Raw genomic sequence first — 21183 nt, forward strand, 5'->3', positions numbered from 1 at the left:
AGTTATTTTTAGATGTTCTTAGCTGCCTTTAGTGAAAACCACTCTTAAATAAATAACAGTTACCACATTCATAGTAACCAAAATCCAGCTGGAGCGCTTTTGCAGGAGGACTTAAGTATGACTAAGGTGATAGTAATCTTGAAACTTCTTCTTGTGAGCTATGTAGTTCAGGGACATCGGAGTGAGTCACACAGGTGGGGTTTGGAGCCCAGTCTAGACTAGCATCTACCACAAATGTCATTTTAGCCAGAGATGTTCGAAAAACAATGTTTTCTTGTCATTATGTGCCCTGACCACACTATGATAGTGGTACTGTGTGGAGCCTGGCCAGATGTAAAACAAGATCAGCAGTCTATAAATTGAGATTCTGAACAGATCCAAGTTCAGACTCAAAGCATCCGACCTGAAGCAACTGTTATAAACCCAAGAACCCTGTCCTTTCAGATAAGGTCACACAGGGCGAATCATGGTCCCACAATTCCTACATTTGTGTGTCCGTACACACACAAAATTGTGAAATTTGTAAACTCAAGATGTTCTATATGTGTGAGCCTAAACGCAAACGCATTGCATTCAAGCACCCAATCCTCACTCCCTTTTCATTAGTCATAACCTTTTTTATGAGAGTTGTTTTATGGGGGGGATGCCTTCCGTTTTGTGACGCGCTCCTTACGACTTGTTGTTTTATAAAGCGAAAAGGACACGAAACTCGCCTTCCCCTTCGTAACTGGGCTGCTGCGTGGGACGGTGGGGGAATGGGGAAACGGATGCCAGGAGGAGGCCAAAGCAGACTGCGAGCACACGAGCCTGGCATCCTGGTCGGCTGAAAGGCGGCGACGCCCACCCCGCGTGAGGCACGAGGAAGGCGCTGCTCTGTTCGGGGACGGGCTCCTGAGCCGGGAGGGGAGGAAGCGTCGCCCCAGGAGCCCCGGTCCCGCCCAGGTACAGCCGAGGAAAGGGGCGTGGAGGCCCAGGCGGCTGACAGCCCGCGGAAATGCTGAGGCTCCCGTGGCCGTCGTGTGCGGAGCAGCTTTCCCTCCCTGCTTTTTGCCGGAAGGTTGGAAATTTGTTAGCCGGCTGGAGAAATGGAGACGCCGTTCAGCGCGTGCTAAGAGGCAGCCGGTAAGTTTTGCTTTCAGTTCTCGTCCCTTTTCCTTTGCCCGCCTTAAACTAAACTAAAATCCGTATTAATCTGGGCTCCAGCCGGTTCAAACAGACCAATCTTCTCCAGGTGTTTCCTCTGTTAGGCACTTTCTCCCGGTTCATTCATGAAGAGTCTAGCCTAGCGGGACGCTCCTCAAAAACGTACTTATTTGGAAATAACTCCGGTGGCTCAATTCATTATTTACGCTAACTAATTCGTTCTGTAAAAGTTGGCCGTGCCCAATTCGTGCATTCGGATCAGACGAGCCGCTTGAAAGCCTGGATCGGTTGAGGTCTCGCCTGCCCAGTGGGGCTGCCCACAGCTGGATTCGGGTTCCCGGAAATCCCGCGCGCCCTCGGAGGCTGAGAGTTCATACTGGCTGTCGATTCTAGACAGCAGGACGAGGAGGAGAAAATCTTGTAACTTTCCTTGTAATTAATTACCAAACAATGCCACTATGATCCCCTGAGGTAAGTGGATTTAATTTAAAACATCAAAAACATTGACAATCCTGCTGTAGTAGCCTGTAGAAGTCAGAGACAGTTTTCTACGGAGCAGAGATAACTGTTGCTTTCACCCCAGTTGTTGCTCTTCTATCGGCCACTTGTTTAGCAGCTGTTGGAAAGCAGGTGCTGGACAACACGAGCTGTTAGTCCTATTGAGCAAAGCAGTTCTTGTGACTTTGATAAATTATATAGCTTTAAACAACGGTACTGAAATCTGTATTGAAATCTCAAGGCTAGGACCTGGAGAGAAGACCACCTGTGACTATTTCCTGGATGGAAACAAATGTGCGCTGCAGAGTGACCTACTCCAGTCCACTTAGCCAGGCTGTGCCAGGCCCAGAAAGAGCAAGAATTTCCAGGACTTTTCCTGGAGTCCTGAAACAAAGTCTACTTGTCTTGGTGATTACAACAAACAAGGTTAAAATGTAAATATAAAATAAAATACTGCATTTTTCTAGGATTAGGAAGTGAGACTGGTCCTTTTTTAATCCTACGCTATAGGCAATATCAGTTTGTCCTGCCTGTCATTTATTTAGTTATGCTGAGATGGGAAATGGAAGCTAATAACTTAGTTGTAAATCCCCATTTCATCTTCTAGAAACATTTTTTTTGCAAACCTACAATAAATGAAAAAGCACCGTCATTACTTTTGTTTCATCACCACTGCATTTGTAATAGATTATAATGCAAATTATCTCATAACTTGGGCAAGGTGTGACAGATTCTCCACTCAGAATCTTTTTGGTGGCAAAAGAACAGATAGGAGATGTTGAGCTCTAGAAACTAAAAATGCACAAACTGAATAAAAACTGGGCAACTCTGAACAAGATGAAGAGACACCCAGATTATGCACACTGTACACACATCTGATCATCTAGGTTTGCCAGGGCAGAACTTTGCAACCTGTGTCCTTGGATATATGTTTATGCCTTCAAGTTCACTCCTGGAAAAGTTTACAAAAATTTAGAAGTGATTTCCATTGCAGCCTCCTTAGGGCTTAAAGAGTGTGTCTGGCTTCCGGTCACCCAGCTGGCTTTGGGCCTAAAATGGAATTAGAACTCCCAGCCTCCCAATTTCTACCCTGATGCCTTAACCACCACTGTACACCAAATTTGCTTTCTGGCTATATGATTTCCAAACCTTGTGTCACTGGTAAAAATGGGTGGAGTTTTGATCTCATGATTGTAGCTATCATCTTGATATATTTTACCCTTCCTCTGCAGACACTCCTGAAAGGAAGAAGTGTTAAAGCATAGAGGAAAGAATGGCCTATGCTTTGCCTGTAATTGCTGTTGCATCAGTTTGTTCATCATTTGGAATGTTGCCCAGTTCCCAACAAATTTTCCCTGAGGGAAAATTACCCACCTTGATGCAGAACTCATAAGCAATATGTTGAGGTTTCCTTGATCATCTGAGAATCCTACATGTTTCCCCATGCTGGGAATCAGGCTGGTTATTTATTCTCCATGCATCCATGGCTTGGATGCACCAACTTTTATATAAACATTAAATACATGTTTTAAATTAGGACCCAGCATATTTTGGAAATTATTCAGAGATTTGTTGCATAAGAATAGCACTTCCCTGTTATTTATTAAAGCAGGCCAAATATGAAGCCCAATTTCTGACTCTTTTTCCAAGATTACATACCCTAGAGGCTTCTCTGAGGCAGTCTTTTAAGAGTCAAGATCAAGGGTCTTTAAACTTGGCAAGTTTAAGACTTGTGGAATTCAACTCCCAGAATTCCTGAGCTAACATGACTGAAGGAGGAATTCTGGGAGTTGAAGTCCAGAAGTATTAAAGCTGTCAAGTTTGAAGACCCCTGGTCAAGATCATGGCCACAATTCCACCTATGTTTATGTGCAATGCATGTAAAATGGGGCAGGTTTTCGACTTTGTAGTTGTGGCCTGGCTACTATTCTGACCTTTTTTTTAACACACACACACACACCCATGCTGCCTGCATTATATTAGTTAAGTTAGAAAGAAACTGCAGTGCTTCGCAATTCTGCTCACATGAATAATTCATAATTGGATTTCCTAGTCTCTGTTTCCTCTCATAATCATAACTAACATACAGATGCTAATTTGACTGAAGCAATAGTATACTGCTCAAAAATATAAAGGGAACACTTAAACAACACAAAGTAACTCTAAGTCAGTCACACTTCTGTGAAATCAAACTGTCCACTTAGGTAGCAACACTGATTGACAATCAATTTCACACGCTGTTGTGCAAATGGAATAGACAACAGGTGGAAGGCATAGGCAGTTAGCAAGACATCCCTTCTCTTTTCTGCAGGTGGCGACCACAGACCACTTCTCAGTTCCTATGCTTTCCGGCTGATGGTTTGGTCACTGGCAGGGCTTTCACTCTAGTCATAGCATGAGATAGAGTCTACAACCCACATAAGTGGCTCAGGTAGTGCAGCTCATCCAGGATGGCACACCAATGTGAGCTATGGCAAGAAGGTTTGCTGTGTCTGTCAGCGTAGTGTCCAGAGCATGGAGGCACTACCAGGAGACAGGCCAGTACATCAGGAGATGTGGAGGAGGCCGTAGGAGGGCAACAACCCAGCATCAGGACCGCTACCTCTGCCTTTGTGCAAGGAAGGACAGGAGGAGCACGGCCAGAGCCCTGCAAAATGACCTCCAGTGGGCCACAAATGTTCATGTGGCTGCTCAAACAGTCAGAAACAGATTCCATGAGGGTGGTATGAGGGCCCGACATCCACAGGTGGGGGTTGTGCTTACAGCCCAACACCGTACAGGATGTTTGGCATTTGCCAGAGAACACCAAGATTGGCAAATTCACCACTGGCACCTTGTGCTCTTCACAGATGAAAGCAGGTTCACACTGAGCACATGTGACAGACGTGACAGGGTCTGGAGACGCCGTGGAGAACGTTCTGCTGCCTGCAACATCCTCCAGCATGACCAGTTTGGCAGTGGGTTAGTAATGGTGTGGGGTGGCATTTCTTTAGGGGGCTGCACAGCCTTCCATGTGCTCGCCAGAGGTAGCCTGACTGCCATTAGGTACCAAGATAAGATCCTCAGACCCCTTGTGATCCCTTGTGAGGTTGGCCCTGGGTTCCTACTAATGCACGACAATGCTAGATCTCATGTGGCTGGAGTGTGTCAGCAGTTCCTGCAAGACGAAGGCATTGATGCTATGGACCCCCGTTCCCCAGTCTTGAATCCAATTGAGCACATCTGGGACATCATGTCTCGCTCCATCCATCAACGCCACGTTGCATCAAGACTGTCCAGGAGTTGGGGGATGCTTTAGTCCAGGTGTGGGAGGAGATCCCCGAGGAGACCATCCGCCACCTCATCAGGAGCATGCCCAGGCATTGTAGGGAGGTCATACAGGCACGTAGAGGCCACACGCATTACTGAGCCTCATTTTGACTTGTTTTAAGGACATTACATCAAAGTTGGATCCGCCTGTAGTGTTTTTTTCCACTTTAATTTTGAGTGTAACTCCAAATCCAGACCTCCATAGGTTGCTAAATTTGATTTCCATTGATAATTTTTGTGTGAGTTTGTTGTCAACTACATTCAACTATGTAATGAACCAAGTATTTAATAAGAATATTTCATTCATTCAGATCTAGGATGTCTTATTTTTGTGTTCCCTTTATTTTTTTGAGCAGTGTAGTTATGTTTACTTTTTTCCATGAATAGGAACTCTCTCATTTTGTAATCTGCCAAATTACCAATCATTCACCCCAAAAAAGTGATTATGAAAAAATGCAGATTTCTGCTCCTATTTCCCCCTCCTCTCCCCCCTTATTTTATTATATTAGCTATTAGATCCTGGTAGATCTAATAGCTTCAGGTGTAGAACATCCATTTGGGAAAAGATGCAGAGGGCATATTTCTTCCTCATAGCTGCTGCCATAAGGCATCTCAAGGGTTCTTAAGTGTTTAAAAAGGCATCTGAAATCCAATCCAATAGTGTTTAGTTTGAGATATTCCAGGGATGTTCAACAGAAGGGCTCTATCAAGTATTTTTATTGTTTTTCACATCAGACAGGAAGAAGGGGAAACCTTCCTCTTGGTACAAATGAATGGAGGTAATACATTATTGGTCCATGCTTACCTAAACTTACTGTCAGCCTGCATCTTCTGGAGCTATAATGACAAGGTCGGAGTAATTTTGCAGCCTTCACAAAAAACCTGGAGAATTTGAAGCTCACTTTTCGAGGTTAAGCCAAAGGAAAAGGGGGAGGAGCCGGCCAATGATCTGAGGCCTTGAGTGCTCTGATATTGTTGAGGGACATGGTCATTTTCTTCTGCGGCAATTTGGAACATGGACAGAGAACTGTAAACAATTCCATTGAAAATAAAGTTTAAATTAGGAATTAAAGAAGAGCTTGCAAAGGTAGCTTACAAGGAAATGCCTGATACTGGATTTTATACTTCTCTGGTTACAGTTTAGTTCTTTTTAACAATGTTCCATTTGTTATTTTTCCTTGGAAGCAAAGGCATGTTTTAAAATCCCTCTTATAAAGGCTGCTGTTGGTCTTCTGTTAACTTGGCCTTTTTTGAACCATATCATTTTAACACACTCAATTTCACCTCAAGCCATATTTTTCTTTAAAGGGATAAATAGAAGAGTCAAACTAGACATTTTCATGCAAATAAAATGCACACACATATAAGAATATGTTCCTTTTGAACAGTTTCTCACCTCAACCTCTCATCCACCAGAAAAAAAAACAACACCTCCTTGTTATGTCTATGGAGATTCTCAGTCATCCAGGTCATGGTTGTCCCAAAGGTGCTTTTTTTTTTTCAAGAGGCAACTGGGCTTTCTGTTTTTATTTTGAAGATGTAGATGGTGGGAAATGGAATGGGTCCTTCCAGTTTATGAAACTTCCCATTCCTTACCATCCAGTGAGAGCTGAACAAGCTTCTTCGATGAGAAGCAAAATGTCTTCAAAGAAAAAACAGAAAGTCCAGTTGTCTTTGGGACACCTCCTTGTTACTGTATTTTTGGAGAACAATAATCACATCGCTCTTCAGAAAGGCATTTAAAAATGAGGAAATCATGCTATCCCAAATGGATTGATTTTAATAATTAATATACCAGGATGTAAATGCTTTAGTTTCTTAAGGGTCCTATGAATGACAGAAGAGTTGGAAAGCATTTTTTGTTTTGATAAGGTTTATCCTCTTAGCTCTGCCGTTTAGTTCAGTCTGTCTCCTAATCAATTGTAGTTATCTGCCCCTATCAAGTATCACTACTGTAAGCTCTGTCTTGCCTATAGTGCTTTTAAAGTATGAATTCAGGTACAATTTTATGCATAGAATTAAGGGATCATACACCAGTGGTTGAGAATATAGGGCAATAACCTAGAGGTTTAGCATAGTTCTCTGCCATTAAAGCTAATACTTAATAAGGTAGATTACTAATTTGCAAAGAGAACACCAAGTGTTTATCCCTTAGAGCCTTGGCTATAGAGTTTGTTTGCTTTATGGCAGTGAGCCATAACAAATAGTTCACTAAAGGGTGAAAGCTGTAATCCTTTCCAACAAAACAATGATAAAAACACCTTTCTGAAAGATAAATATTAAACATTAGCTTTGGGAAATTATCCATGTATTTCCGTTTTCCATTGTTTAAACACAATTCTGAATCAAGTGGTGTTTTGTCAACTTTTAGCTGTTTTGGAGGTCATTAATTTAGATTCAAGATTTTCTGTTGCAGACTTTTTCAGCTTCTGATGGACAGAAAGATGCAATAGAAATAGAAAAATAAAAATAGAATCATAGGCCTGGAAGGGACCTTAGAAGTCTAATTCAACCCCTTGCCCAAGGCAGGATACCTTATTTCATCCTGGACAAATAGTTGCATGGTCTTTTCTTAAAAACCTCCATTGATAGAGCACCCACATTTCTGGGAATCAAGCTGTTCCATTGATTCATTGTTCTCACTGTTAAGAAATGTCTCCTTAGTTCCAGCTTGGGTCTTCCTCTGATAAGCTTCCAACTACTTCTTCTTGTCATGCCTTCAATGCTTTGAGAATAAATTGATCCCCTCTTCCCTGTGACAGCCCTTCAAGTATTGAAAGACAACAATATGTTACCCAATCCTTCTCCTTGTTAGGCTAGACTTATCTAGTTTTTTTAGCCATTCCTCATTCAGTTTAGCCTCCAGACCTTTTATCATATTTGTTGCTCTTCTGCTTTCTAGCTCCTCAGCATCTTTTTTGTATTGTGGTGACCACAACTGGATGTAGTATTCCAAGTGTGGCCTCACTAGTGCAGTACAGAGTGGTACTATTGTTTCTCATGATCTTGATACTACCCCTCTGTTGATGCATTGGCTTTTTTTGGCAGCTGCAGCAAACTGCTGGCTCATACTTAAGTAAGTCAAACACCCTCTCACAGGGACAACTGTACTGCTGATTCTGTACCTGTGCATTTGGTTTTTCCTGCCTAAGTGCAGGACCTTAATTTTCTTACCACTAAACTGTTAGATATCCTTGATATATTGATTTCAGTGCCTGAGTTAAAGCCAAAAATGTGTTGGGTCCGCCATTAAAAAAAAATTTCCCCATTAATAGCCTGTTTTTTCCTAAACTATGGGAAAGTGAAAAACAACTTTTATCAGAAATCTAAACTATTTTCTTACAAAAGGATTTTGAAATTAAGCTAAAGCCACATAAACATGGTCAGGTACCACCTATTGCCCATCCCTATTTAGATCCATTGCAATAGGTCTAAAACAGGGAATACTTAAAAACAAAATACAGTTGAAGCCAAGACTATTTCAAACAGGATCAGCCTCAGTTATGCATCCTTTATATAAATAGATTCTTTGAATGCCAGTTGGCTTGGTAATTTTCTAAAATGAGATAAATAAAAAAGAAGTTAAAAGGAAAATCAAGCAGACCAAACCCTTTGCAGACTGCTCATGGGTTAAATCTACTTTAAAAAAAAGCTAAAATGTATAAATTCCACCAAGGTAAAAAATATAATCAAGGCAAAATATAATCTAAACCTTGGCAGATTCAATATTATAATGTAGATTTTATCATCTCTGTGTGAGAAACAATACCCATGAACATAATTTAAGAAAAGTTGAAAAACTACAAGCTCAAAAGGGACGGTTGAGGAGAGCCTATTGGTCCCAAGAGACATCTACCGTTGGGTGAAAAAAAAATCATTCAGGCACATCCAGTTATATTCAAATCTTGCCAATGTGACGATCACTTCTCCAAACTTGACAACACCTGGGTTTAATTATATCATTAAGCTTACTCAATCCTCTGCCCTGCATTTCATCTGGCACAAGTGAAATCCCACATACAAAGTTTACTTCTCTGTTAGTGGAAATATAGAAGATTACAACATAAATCATCATGAGCAGTTAAAAAATGGAAATTGTAAGTTTTCAGGAGGCATAGCTTGTAGACTGTTGCAGATATTTGGTACAGATAACAGGAAGTTCTCAAATTCCATGAGCCGAATAAGTTATGCAAGCTATGCAATTTTGTTTTGCCAAACATATAAAACAACTTAGATCATTGTACAATTCTGGGCCAAGAAAAAGCTGGAGTATTAGGAACAATACATAACAATTTGGGGCAATACAATTCCCTGCCTGTTCCATTGAAAATGGACATAGCTGGTAGCTATCATTGTCACCCTGAAATACCAACTTCCACCTAAATCAGCACCCTAGTTTCTCAGATTGCTAGTACAAAAATCAGGTAAGTAGAAGGCTAGATTGCAGGAGGAGGAATTCTTGAACATAAGAAGTTGGATATCAATGAGGGATTTTTTTAAGATACATCAGAAATCCTACTTCATGGTCGTGGATGCAGTGAAAACAATCGCTTCCTTGTATATGCAGGTGACAGTGTGGTATTAGTTTTCTACACTGTGCAACATGTACCAAAAACAGCCAAACAATGGACAGCATTACAAAATAAATATTCTTTGGCAGAGAACTACGTTATCATGTAATATTGCCCATTGTTTATTATTTATGGTGTTTTAAATTCTTTATGCATAGGAAGACTATGCAACTCAGAGTTGATTGATGATTCTACAGCATGGAAAATAAAAAATATGTTGCAGGATTGGAAGAGGAACAAATCACTAACTTGATATAACCACTTTTATCAAACTTTTTGAACAAAGTTGACTGGATTCACTTGACTTGAATTCTACTACTGGGGCAAATTATAAGAAACTCTTTGACAAACTGTCATGTTTATATGAATTATTTGCAATTTAGTACTGAGGATGCAGGTTATATGAGAAGATGAAGGGGACCAAAAGGAAAACTGGCCAGGTTAATCTGGCCTTAAAGTAAATGGTCAGAGTTGAATGTAGAATGTGATCTTGCCTGTTTAAAGTACAGTAGTCAGTTATCAGGCTTTTTTTTTGGGGGGGGGATGTCTGATCATAGAAGTCTTCTATAATTATACCTATCTGAAATGTTCCATTCTGCATAAGGTTATCCTGGTAGCTTTGCTGCTGTAGATGCTTTTAAATGAAATTGAGTATCTGGAGTCATTTCAATTAGAGTTTCATTATGGATATATTCCTGAGTAAACTAGGTGAATAATACATGCTGTGGTCCAACTGTGAGAAATATTGGTCAGAATATTTCCTTAATTAAAAAGATTTAAATGTTTGAGATATCAGGTGAGAGAAAGGAAATGGAACATAGCAAATATTTGGCTGAACAAGGATAACTGGAAGGAAGTCAGAATGAAAAGCTCCTATGCTCATTCTCCATATTCTTTGAATGATTTTCCAAACTTTCCCTTCTAAGCAACAGTTTCTAAACTTGTTCTGTCTTGGCAAGAGATCATAACATAAGGACTTCTCTACCCCCACTTTATTTTTTGTTTGGCATTTCCGAGTGAGCTGAAGAAGCAATTTAGGTTAGAGAAGGAGGCTGTTGTGCTTCAGGCAAAGAAAACATTCAAGACACAACGGGAAGAGGTTCCGTTCTTGGCTTTGCCTAAAACTTCCTGAGCAACCTCAAGAAACTCGCATGTTCTCTATTCCTTGATTCCCAGCTGCATTGGGGGTGGGTGAGTAGTATTGACTGGATGTGATGAAGCTTCCTTTGTCTATTTAGATAGTCATGCAGTTCTTAATGACCTCAAGTAACATCCAGTTGCAGAACAGGATGATCAGGCCAATGATTTAGGCTAACTTTGGCTATGCTAGACTCTTCCCCTCTCTCCTCATTGCTACTAACAACTGTCCTAAAGGAACTTCCTAAAATGATTTTTTTTAAATGATTCCTTGTGACTTTTGTGTTGCTCATTAGCCGCTTTGATGGAATTTGTATCCTAAAAACACATGGAAGCTATGTGATTGACCACATTGTTGTTCAAAAACCAAAGAAACCCCCAAACCATTTCTAACCCACATATATGGTATAGTGACACCTACTTTGGGACTTTCAAATCCCTTAAAATGTTGAATATAGCATTTTGCAAGCCAAAGGCCACATCTGTCTGCTTTAATTATCAGGGTTAACAAATCGTTTTTTCCCATCAAAAGGATATTAAATCATTAATATGTAGGAAATACATAATCTGTTTTGTGTTGACTCTAACTGCTGAACATAGCAAATATGCATTACTAAACAATAACTGTGGAGTGTGGCTGCAAGATGATGTGTATCCCTATATTATTATTGTATGTCAATCAAACTTCCACTCTGAATAAGAATAAATTCTACTGCTTCCCCTCCTGCCAGCTGGTGGGGTTTTGAGGAGTGGGGAGGCAGGATCCAAAAGAGCATGGGGGATCAAAAAAGAATATGTCAAGAGAAGTAGGACAGTCCTATTTTTCCTAGCCTTTGACCTGAGCATTTTTCATTGAGGCAGGAAGGAGATGAAATAAGCACAATTCATATCTGATCAGGTCTAATGTGATTCATAATTTATTTCTAATGATATTGGTAGGCAGATGCCCTATCTCAAACACCTATTCTGATTTCCCTAAGGGTGAGATTTGCTTTCTATACTCCTCAGAATATAAAAAAAAGAAGAAGGAACCACAGGTCTTGTATTATTGAGAAACAGAGAAAGCAAATTAGCCTGTGAATTACCTCTGAAAGGAGAAGATAAATAGTACCTATTTATTTACTTCATACATCTGAACAATGCTTTAAAGTCCAGTTGTAGTAGTTAAGCCAACTTAATGTCTGGTTTATAAAGCTTACATTTATAATTTAGTGCAATTTAAGTTCACTTTTTAGTTCAATTTAAAATTACAGTTTAGGTAATAATTTAGTCAAGATAAAATGGTGTATAGTGTACTAAAAAAACATCAAAACAACAACAAGAGGAATAGTTAAATAGCTTGGTCAAAGCAGCCAAAGCTCTCCAAAATATTTGGAAGCTTGGGAATTCTATAAGAATCCCTTAGGTTTAAAACGGCATTCATTTGGGGGGCGAGGACAAAAAAGTAATGGTGACATTCCTAAAAATGGACAGAGTTTTAGATCACAAAATTGTGGCTGCCATCTTGATTTTAGACCTCCTCCTTATATTTACAATGAAATGTCCCCGAGGCTAATTTACATACGAATGTATAAATATAATTAAGTCCAAGAAAATGTCAGAAACGTTACTGAGCAAATAAACTAGCCAAAATGAGAAAATGGAAGCCACTCCTAAATTAAAAGAACAAAAAAGGATGTATAGGAAAAAAACATTTTTATATAGGCTGCTTGGGGATAGTCTGAAAGTGCCAAGATTTTTTGAAATGAAAACTGGCAAACCTATTTTTCCAGCAACTGGTTAGTAGAAAGATTATGAGCACATAAATAATCTCATTACAAAATTTTAAGAACCTATCTTGCCTGTCCTGGAAATTGAAAGAGAACATCCCCTAGGAGGATGCAGTACAGTATTATTTGAAAATATAAATTCAGAGTAGGGATTGCCTGACATTTTAAACACTGATTTACTGTATACAGTTATTTTTGCATCAGCAAGTAAACTCTTAACTTATTTCAGATGGAAGCTGTGCAGATATTGAAAGTTTATGTAAAAATAATTGTCTCTTCCATTCCTAGATATGGCTGAGATAGCTCAGCCATAAAGAGATGCTATCCGGTTTGTGAGCCAGATTGGACAACTAACAAATTTAAAGTTCGGAGCTGGTGATTCATCTTATTCTTTCAAATCCTATACAATCTTGAATTTAATTTTTGATTTTTATTAAATAGTATGTTACTTGATTATGCCAATCAAATAATACATCATTTTCAATATTTATTGGAATTATTTGGAACAAAAAGTTAAGTCAAGGAGGATATTTTTATGTTTTTTGTGGTATGTTTATGTTTATCTTGTTATTAAAAAATAAAAAAAAATTATAAAAAAAAAGTTAAGTCATGGTAGAATATTCATTTTAATTCTTGCAGTTCTTAATCCAACAATTCTTCCTGACCAAGATACAGTAATTCCAGTTTTCTCCATCCTGATATGTTTACTACTATATTCTTCCAAGTTTATGAATAGTTACTTCTAAGAATATCTGCATAATTTTTGTCAAATAAATTCTTAGATATTTAATCTTTCAGTAATATTGAACTCTGCTATATATAGCAAATGTTAAGCGGATTAAGTTTCATGTCAGCATTTGATCTTATTTTTATTGATATAAAAACCTGACAGGGAGTCATATTGCTATAGATATTTCATTAACAATATAAAAGAATCCTTTGAGTAAGCAAATATATATGAGGATATATATGAGGACCAGATTGTTGGGGGCAATATGCTGACTCTATAAACTGCTTAGAGAGGGATGTAAAGCATTGAAGTGGATTGCTATATACAATTACAACTTTTATTCTTGATTTGCTCATTTGACTCCTCAAATTGTGTTCTTTGAGGGGAGAAGAGTCAAACCAAAATTGTAGCCAAAATGTACTATGTGTAATATCAGTTTTATAAATTCTTAAATAAATGTCAAAGTATAGCAAAGAAATATTGGAATATTTGTGAAATTATGGAAAAATATGGTCTTTTCTAGATTATAGATTGAGTAAAAGTGAAAAAAGTTTGGACGTCAGTCTGATATATATTTTTCAGAGCTTGCTCTTTTGTTGTTCTTGTTTTCTTTGTTGTATATGTAGGGTACTGTAATTTCAATTATAGCAATTGGGGGAAGGATCATCATTCATATCCACTGTTACTGATAACATGGCTGTAGTCTTTCTGTTAAACTCTGGTCTATTTATACCTGTATTTTTTTTCTAGCAATAGCTAGCTATTTACCAGAGCAAATACTATTTTATTTTTTTTAACACTTTTGTTCCCCACAATTTTTCTGATCCTATACAGAGACCTCTCCAGACTAAAGTCCTCCAAAGGAAAGGGACTAGGATCCAGAACTCCAGCTCACATGGCCAATAACTATAGAGTGTGCAAGCAGCAGACTACGGAGATATACAGAAGTTTTTCATTTGAGGCTTGAGGAGGCACTTTTTCCTGAAATACAGTTTTGTTTTTCAGCTTGAGCATGCAGAAAACCATCCTGTTTATTTTGCAGCAAAAGCTGGCTGTACATAGTACTGTCTTGAAAACTATTAGTATACCGTATATACTCGAGTATAAGTCGACCCAAATATAAGCCGAGGCACCTAATTTTGCCACAAAAAACTGGGAAAACTTATTGACTCGAGTATAAGCCGAGTTTTTCAGCACATTTTTTGTGCTGAAAAAAACCCCGTCGGCTTATACTCAAGTGAGATTCCCTCTGAAAAAAAATATGGTGTGGAGCTCCGGAGCTGGGCAGCCGCTTCCCTGCTTCCGTGTTTCCTTTGCAACTTGTAAGCATGGGGGTAATTGGAAGCAGAAAAGTTCTTGCATGAGGATATATTGTTTTTTCTTTATTTAACTGTTTTTTGGGGGGGAAAGACCCACCATCATGTGAGAATGCTCAGACACGAAATCTATCCGCCTGAAAATAAGTGTGTGTGTGGGGGGGGATTTTAACAGAGGGAAGACATAGGGAGAAGGCAAAAGCGACGGAAGATCCTTCAGGGGAACCTGAGGGGGAGACTCAACCTTGGTCCAGATGAGCCCCTTCCCCACCCCTAAGGAAGCAGAGGCAGCCAGCAAGGGCAGGCAAGCCCTGCTTTGCGGACTCTGTCCGTCCTCGGCTTATACTTGAGTATATACGGTAAATATTTTTGCTATTCCAGAAGGTGCTTTTCCAGGGTTTTTAGGATTTGCTATGCTTTTTAAAAGGGGGGATGGAAATGGTGACAGAATAAAATGTTGTCGTTGGAGCAGTAGGCAAATAAATTAAATTTAAAAGCAAGAAGACTGCCGAAAGCAAGAAGGCTTCTAGAACAGGGGGTCACCAACTTTTTGGACTTCGGGGACCACCAAACTCATAATTTTAAATCCCGCGGACCACAGACCCTGGGAAAATCCCAAAAAAAGTCTACAGAAAAATTTCCCACCCCGTTTTCCTACCTCGATCATTCTTTATTTGGGATCACAGGATACCGTCTCCAGCTCTGTTCTCAGGGAGAGAGAGGCGGGGGGGAGATTTTGGCTTCGTGCAAGGAAGTCTTTCTTTCTCTCCCCCAAACTCTGCCAGAAATGAGTCTTTGTGAGACATGTCGCGCCGGCACAGCCTCTTGGAGCAGGATGCCTTGCAGAGTCCCAAAGAGTCATTTCTGTTAGAGTTTGGGGGAGAGAAAGAAAGATTTGTGCTGCTTTCCTTGCATGCAGCCAAAAGCAGAAGAAGAAAGAAGCTGAAAGAAGCAGCCTAGTGGCCAGGCCAGGCATGTGGAGCAAGTGGAGCAAGTTCCCCCCCTCTGCCCTTCTCCCCTCCCGTCACTACCTTGTGTTGTTCACAATGCAAGCGACGCAAGCTTTGTGTTCACATGGGCCATGTGGGTGGCGCAGCCTTGTATTAAGCCTGGATTAATTACTTTGGGGGGTGCTTTGGGGGTGACATTTCTCTGCAGACCACTAAAATTTTCTCACAGACCACCAGTGGTCCCCGGCCCACTGATTGGAGACCACTGCTCTAAAAGCATAGTTCGATTCACTGGATCCATCAATGTATTGTAGAGTTAGTGGCTCTTAGGTTCAGCTGCAGCACTGGTGTATTTTGCTCCCTATTTCTTATAAGTCAAACCCTACTCTAAAAAGGAAAAGAAGAGAAAGCTTCCCTTATTCCATAATTTAGCATTTCCAAGTCTATTCTACCTTCCTTTTGCACATCTCAATTTACTAGCGTGTAGAACCTGATTAAACATTAATCAAGGAAGTTTCAATTCTCCTGAGAGAGAAAACACACTTTTTCTAAATTGTAAATTGTGGCCCATTTTACTCTTGCATGTCAAAATATTTGTTATATAAAATAATTAGTCAGATAAACATTCCTTTCATACTTCAACATGGCTTGTATGAGGCATGTCCAAAAGAGTTAAATCATGGAACAGCTGCCACCTCTGAGGCTGAGTAATTATTTAATTCCCCTCCTTTTCATTGTGAGCATCCCCAATGCAGATAATAGTATGAGGGGGAATTAATCAAACAAAGCACAATAGAAGTAACTATTATTCCTTTGGCAGACAATAAGGACTTGAAGTTGACCCCAGATATTTTCTTCAAGTTCAACAGGTTTCAATTGTTTCTCAGCTTCTCTCTATTACCTGGAAGATACCACTTTTCTAAATTAGCAGGATTCACTTCATGGATTGCCAGCTGCAGTTAAACCATCTCCTGTCTTTAGATTCTTTTAACAAAATATTTGATTATCACCTTAACTGTCAACATTGAGGATAGCATGGAACACTTGCTATTCTAAACTAGTTTATTTTAAGCAAATTTAAATCGTAATTCTGGTGGATTATAACAGCACTGCCCATGATACCTATTTAAATACTGCAACTAAGTTTCTAATAAGCTGGTGCTGGACTATCAGGAAGATGCATCTGTCACAAGACTGACATCATCACTGTGATTGGACTGTCAATGAAGATTAGAGGGAAATATTCTTGTGTCTGAATAAGGTGATAAGTAAAATCAGAAACTTATTTGCTGACAAGGTGCTACAATCAGTATCATCAATAGATCCAAGAGTTTGCTTTAGAATCACCTTAGATACAGGCAGGTGAAGTATCTCAGATGACAGCAAGGCCTTTCTTGTTGAGTCATTCTACAAATTAGAAATATCCCAGAGTTTCCATCATTAAACATACTGCCATTTTTAAAAGAAATATAGAGACTATGCATGCTTGATGAAATAGCAACAGAACATCAATTTCATCATTTCTCCATAACTGATTTTTTTTTTTTTTGGCAGGAGTAAATTGAAACTACTGAATGTTTATGGCGGCTGCTTACCTATCCATTTCAGTTTTTCACCTTTGTAAATCTGATAATGATGTGCCAAATTGATATGACTATTAATTTCATATTGACAAACAAGGGCCAAAAAGAAATGACTCTGCCTCCACAACTATATTTTAAATAAAGTTTAATTATATGGAAAAGGAAAATAATTCTTGAATGGAACACTTTTGTTACCTATTTTTACTTCTCCACATAATTATCACCATTCATCACTCATTTCTGCCCATAGTAAATGAACTTCTTAAAACCATCATGAAAATCCTCTATACTTTGTCTATCTGAGCAGGTCATTTCCACTTGTTTCAGAACTGTTACTTGAAATTAAGACTTCAGAAGCACAAGAAGGAACTTCTGCTGCAGCATGGCAATGTAATGTACTGCATCTAAGAGACACCTGAAAGGCAATTGCAAAGTTGAATCTTACCACATAGTCCAGGTCACTTTTCCCAAAGTAGAAGAAATACTTTCATGGGCACCTGAAATGGAATGGTCTGGCAAGACCAATTTGAATAGGAAAAGTATGGAATTCTTTCTAGATTAATTTACTAAAATGTAACTATTTAAAGCAGAATTATAGAGAAAGGACCCTACTTTTCATTCAACTTTCACTTGAAAAAGTTTTCTCCGGGATTATTTGCCCTCAACCTAGTCATTCAATTCTTCCAATGATAATGCTTATTGTTTCTGTAGATCTACTTTCAGCTCAATGTCTAATTATTTGTTTGTTTGTTTGTTTGTTTATTGAATTTATATTGCCGCCTATTTGCCCATGAGGCGAAGGCGAAGGCAAATTGAGGCAGCTTACAGAATGTAAAACCATATTTAAAATTTTTAAAAAGCAATAAAAACTAACAAAAAGAATGAAATAAATTAATAAAGTACAATAGAACAAAATCTGGAAAAAAATAAAAAATCACCCGCCAATTCCGACCCCTGCCCCGATGACAGCAGATTTATTTTATTTTATTTATTTGATTTGATTTGTCAATCGCTTGCAAGATACAGGTATAAGAATAAACATAGTTTTGAATACATGAGATAGATACTTATTAGAAAAATAAAAAGAAACAACAGGACAGGGATGGTAGGCACGATTGGTGCACTTATGCATGCCCCCTACAGGCCTCTTAGGAAGGGCGTGAGATCAATAGTAGACAGTCTAAGGTTAAAGTTTTGGTGGTTTGGGGAAGAAACCACAGAGTCGGACATTGACCACTCTGTTGCTGAAGTCGTATTTTCTGCAGTCAAATTTGGTGCGGTTAACCTTGAGTTTGTATCTATTGTGTGCTCTTGTATTGTTATGATTGAAGCTGAAGTATTCATTTGCAGGCAAGACATTGCAATGTATGATTTTATATACTACATTTAGATCAGACCGGAGGTGGCGTAGTTCTAGGTTTTCTAGGTCTAGAGTTTCAAGTCTGGTGGCATAAGGTATTCTGCAATGAGTAGAGGAGCGGAGAACTCTTCTTGTGAAATATTTCTGGACTTTTTCAATTGTGTTAATATCAGATACAAGATATGGGTTCCAGACTGATGAGCTGTATTCAGGAATAGGTCTAGCAAATGTTTTGTATGCTCTAATTAGTAGTGTGATATTACCAGAGAAGAAGTTACATTTATATTTATCATTTATTGATCATGTCAGGTGTACCAAACACTTGGTATATATTTTAAGACAGTTTAGACCAGTGTTCTTAAGACTTATATTGCAGATGGAGAAATTGAAGTAGAATGGCAGTAAATGACTGAGGTACCCCTATATGTGGATGATATTTGAATTAGGATTTTCCTGATATGTAATTCTGCCACTGTTATTAGAGTTCTCCCATAACTCCATGTCATGCAAAGAAAGAATTTTTAGCAATTAGTGTGGAAAAATATAGCCTGATCTCTGATATTTTAATCTGACTTTAATGGAGTAATTATGAGGGTATTTCCTATAGTACTGTATTTCATAACTTCCAGTTCAACTTTTCTATCATCCTCACGAACATTTCGTTAATAATAATATGACCGTTTAGAATGTTGAATGGAGGCAGTGGGGTTCAAGGGTGGGTGGGTTCACATTCAGCTGTAAGTATCTTGACCCATCTCTTCTAACATACTTCATTAGAATATTGAGATAACAATATGGGAAAGCTGTATATCTTATCTTAAGGTCTTTGGCAAATATATAATTTGGATCACAACATATTTTGTCATTACCAGCAGGTGCATTAACCAAAACATTTTCCCTTACTCATTTGACCCATTTTTATGTTTCATCTTCTACCTTCGCAGAGATTGAAAAACTGAAGACGTTTGCATATCTTCAGAGACAAAATCTACAAAGAGTTCCCATCTAGGACGGAGGCAAAGGTCAAGGAAAGCAACTTTAATATTCTATCAGACCTGTTTCCAGTCTGCAAAAGTTGCCATGGAGCAGATCAGTAATTTTTTCCATTCCATCTGGTCTTTTATCTGCTTAAAACATCAGGAGGGTATCTATAACACAATCTGTCTCGCTGTTTTAATGGGGTTACCTGTTCTTGTCCTCCTTGTTGGAATTTTCATCTGTTGCCATTGTTGTTTTTGTGGCCAGCGGCAAAGGGACAAAAATGGCCACAGCAGCAGTGGTCCAATCCAAGGGCAAAGAAGACGTAATATTTTGAGGAAGAAGAAGAAAGAAGAAGATCTGTGGATTTCAGCCCAGCCCAAAGTGCTTCTGCTGGCAAAAAGGCCATCGTTGGTTTAGACTTTAGAGGAATGCAGGAGGACAAGTTACTTCCTTTTCGTATAAGGAATATTCCTATTCCTATCTCATAATGTGTTCAGTTCCACGTCATAAAGCTGAGAACATGCCATTCTGTCTTACTTCCACATGAAGGAAGCTACTTTTTAAGCTTAGGAATTTTCAAGTTGGACACATATTTTACAAGCAAGCTGCAACATTACACCAATGCAGAATGAATGAGTGGTGTGCATCCACTGAATGCATATTATTTCAGTGTACACCAAAGGTATAGGCTTACATGAACTCAGTAGCAAAGTGTATTCTACAAATCAATTTGTGCACTTAGGATGCAGAATTCAAACTAGAACTTTTGCTTTGCTTAGCATAGTTTGCACTGAAAGCTTATCTGCACTAGCAAGTAAGAAAGTAAGCAAACACTGTTGTATGCATGTAGGTATATATCATATATTACCATACACATTTACTTATACAATCTGATTGCACTGATATGTAAACCAGGGGTATTGAATTGCGGGATTTTAAAAAAAATATCATGAAAGAGAAGACTATAACTAGTGATTATTTGCTAGTTTTGGAAGAAAACTGCTGAGTTAGTTGGGCCTTTGGTCTGAACGTTTGGGAACACAAGAAATTGCCTTATTAACAAATGTCTCATATTCTTCTCCATGTCTGAACTAGTCAGAATTTTACAAGTTTTGCACATTGCTTGGCATACCAATAGTCTCTATTTTAATTCTTTAAAGGGTTAGGTTTTTAGGACTTCCAGCTATGCTGACAGCTTTGGATGTACCAAATGGGGGGATGGGGTAGGTTGAAGATTAGAAAGATGAGGCATTAGTACTCCACAAGTAGTAGAAAAATAAATAATATATCAATCAACATGGTGAAAAATTTGGTGTGGGAGGAAACCCTCCAGTCCTGAAAGAACATATTATGATCGGTTAATAATAAATCTCTTGGTAAAGGCATTTGCAAATATATTTTTGCATTTTCATGAAAAATCTATTACTCTGTGCTTAGATTAAGCAATGGGGTAATATAACAACTTGTTACCAATATGCATTCTGTTCTTTATTTTTAGACTTGCATTCTAGGGTTACTCTAGAGATAATTAAAAGAAACCACAACCTTTTTATTTAAAAATAAATTTATTTTAATAAATTGTGCTTCATTACATTTTGTGTTCCAATTTCTCCTATTTACTAATTAAAGAAGAAAATGATTTTTGTGTTATTTTTCTGACCATGGGGGAGCAATTGACTCAAAAATAAAAACAGTCAAATGTGGATTGTTGCCTTAAATAAGACGACCACATTTTAAAAAAAAAATATTCTCACAAGAGTTCTATGCATAACATGCCAAGAACTGCCAGATGCTTTCCAGATTTCATGCTCTAGTTCATCTCTCTCTCTCTCTCTC

At 38.6% G+C, this 21183-nt stretch overlaps 1 protein-coding gene across 1 annotated transcript; it reads left to right on the plus strand.

Annotated features, from left to right (window-relative positions):
• The first annotated feature begins 729 nt into the window (after positions 1-729).
• Positions 730-20983, plus strand: KIAA0040 (KIAA0040 ortholog). The gene is made up of 2 exons (XM_026703337.2): positions 730-1122; positions 19311-20983. The coding sequence occupies exon 2, from the start codon at positions 19447-19449 to the stop codon at positions 19762-19764; it is 318 nt and encodes a 105-aa protein (XP_026559122.1). The 5' UTR covers positions 730-1122; positions 19311-19446; the 3' UTR covers positions 19765-20983.
• Positions 20984-21183: the final 200 nt, after the last annotated feature.

The sequence above is a fragment of the Pseudonaja textilis genome, chromosome 3, assembly GCF_049901715.1.
Source record: "Pseudonaja textilis isolate UNSWEBS1 chromosome 3, rPseTex1.2, whole genome shotgun sequence".
Taxonomy (NCBI): Eukaryota; Metazoa; Chordata; class Lepidosauria; order Squamata; family Elapidae; genus Pseudonaja; species Pseudonaja textilis.

Bases quoted from the DNA above. Each gene is read 5' to 3' on its own strand.
- KIAA0040 (XM_026703337.2), top strand. From the start codon at position 19,447: ATGGAGCAGATCAGTAATTTTTTCCATTCCATCTGGTCTTTTATCTGC.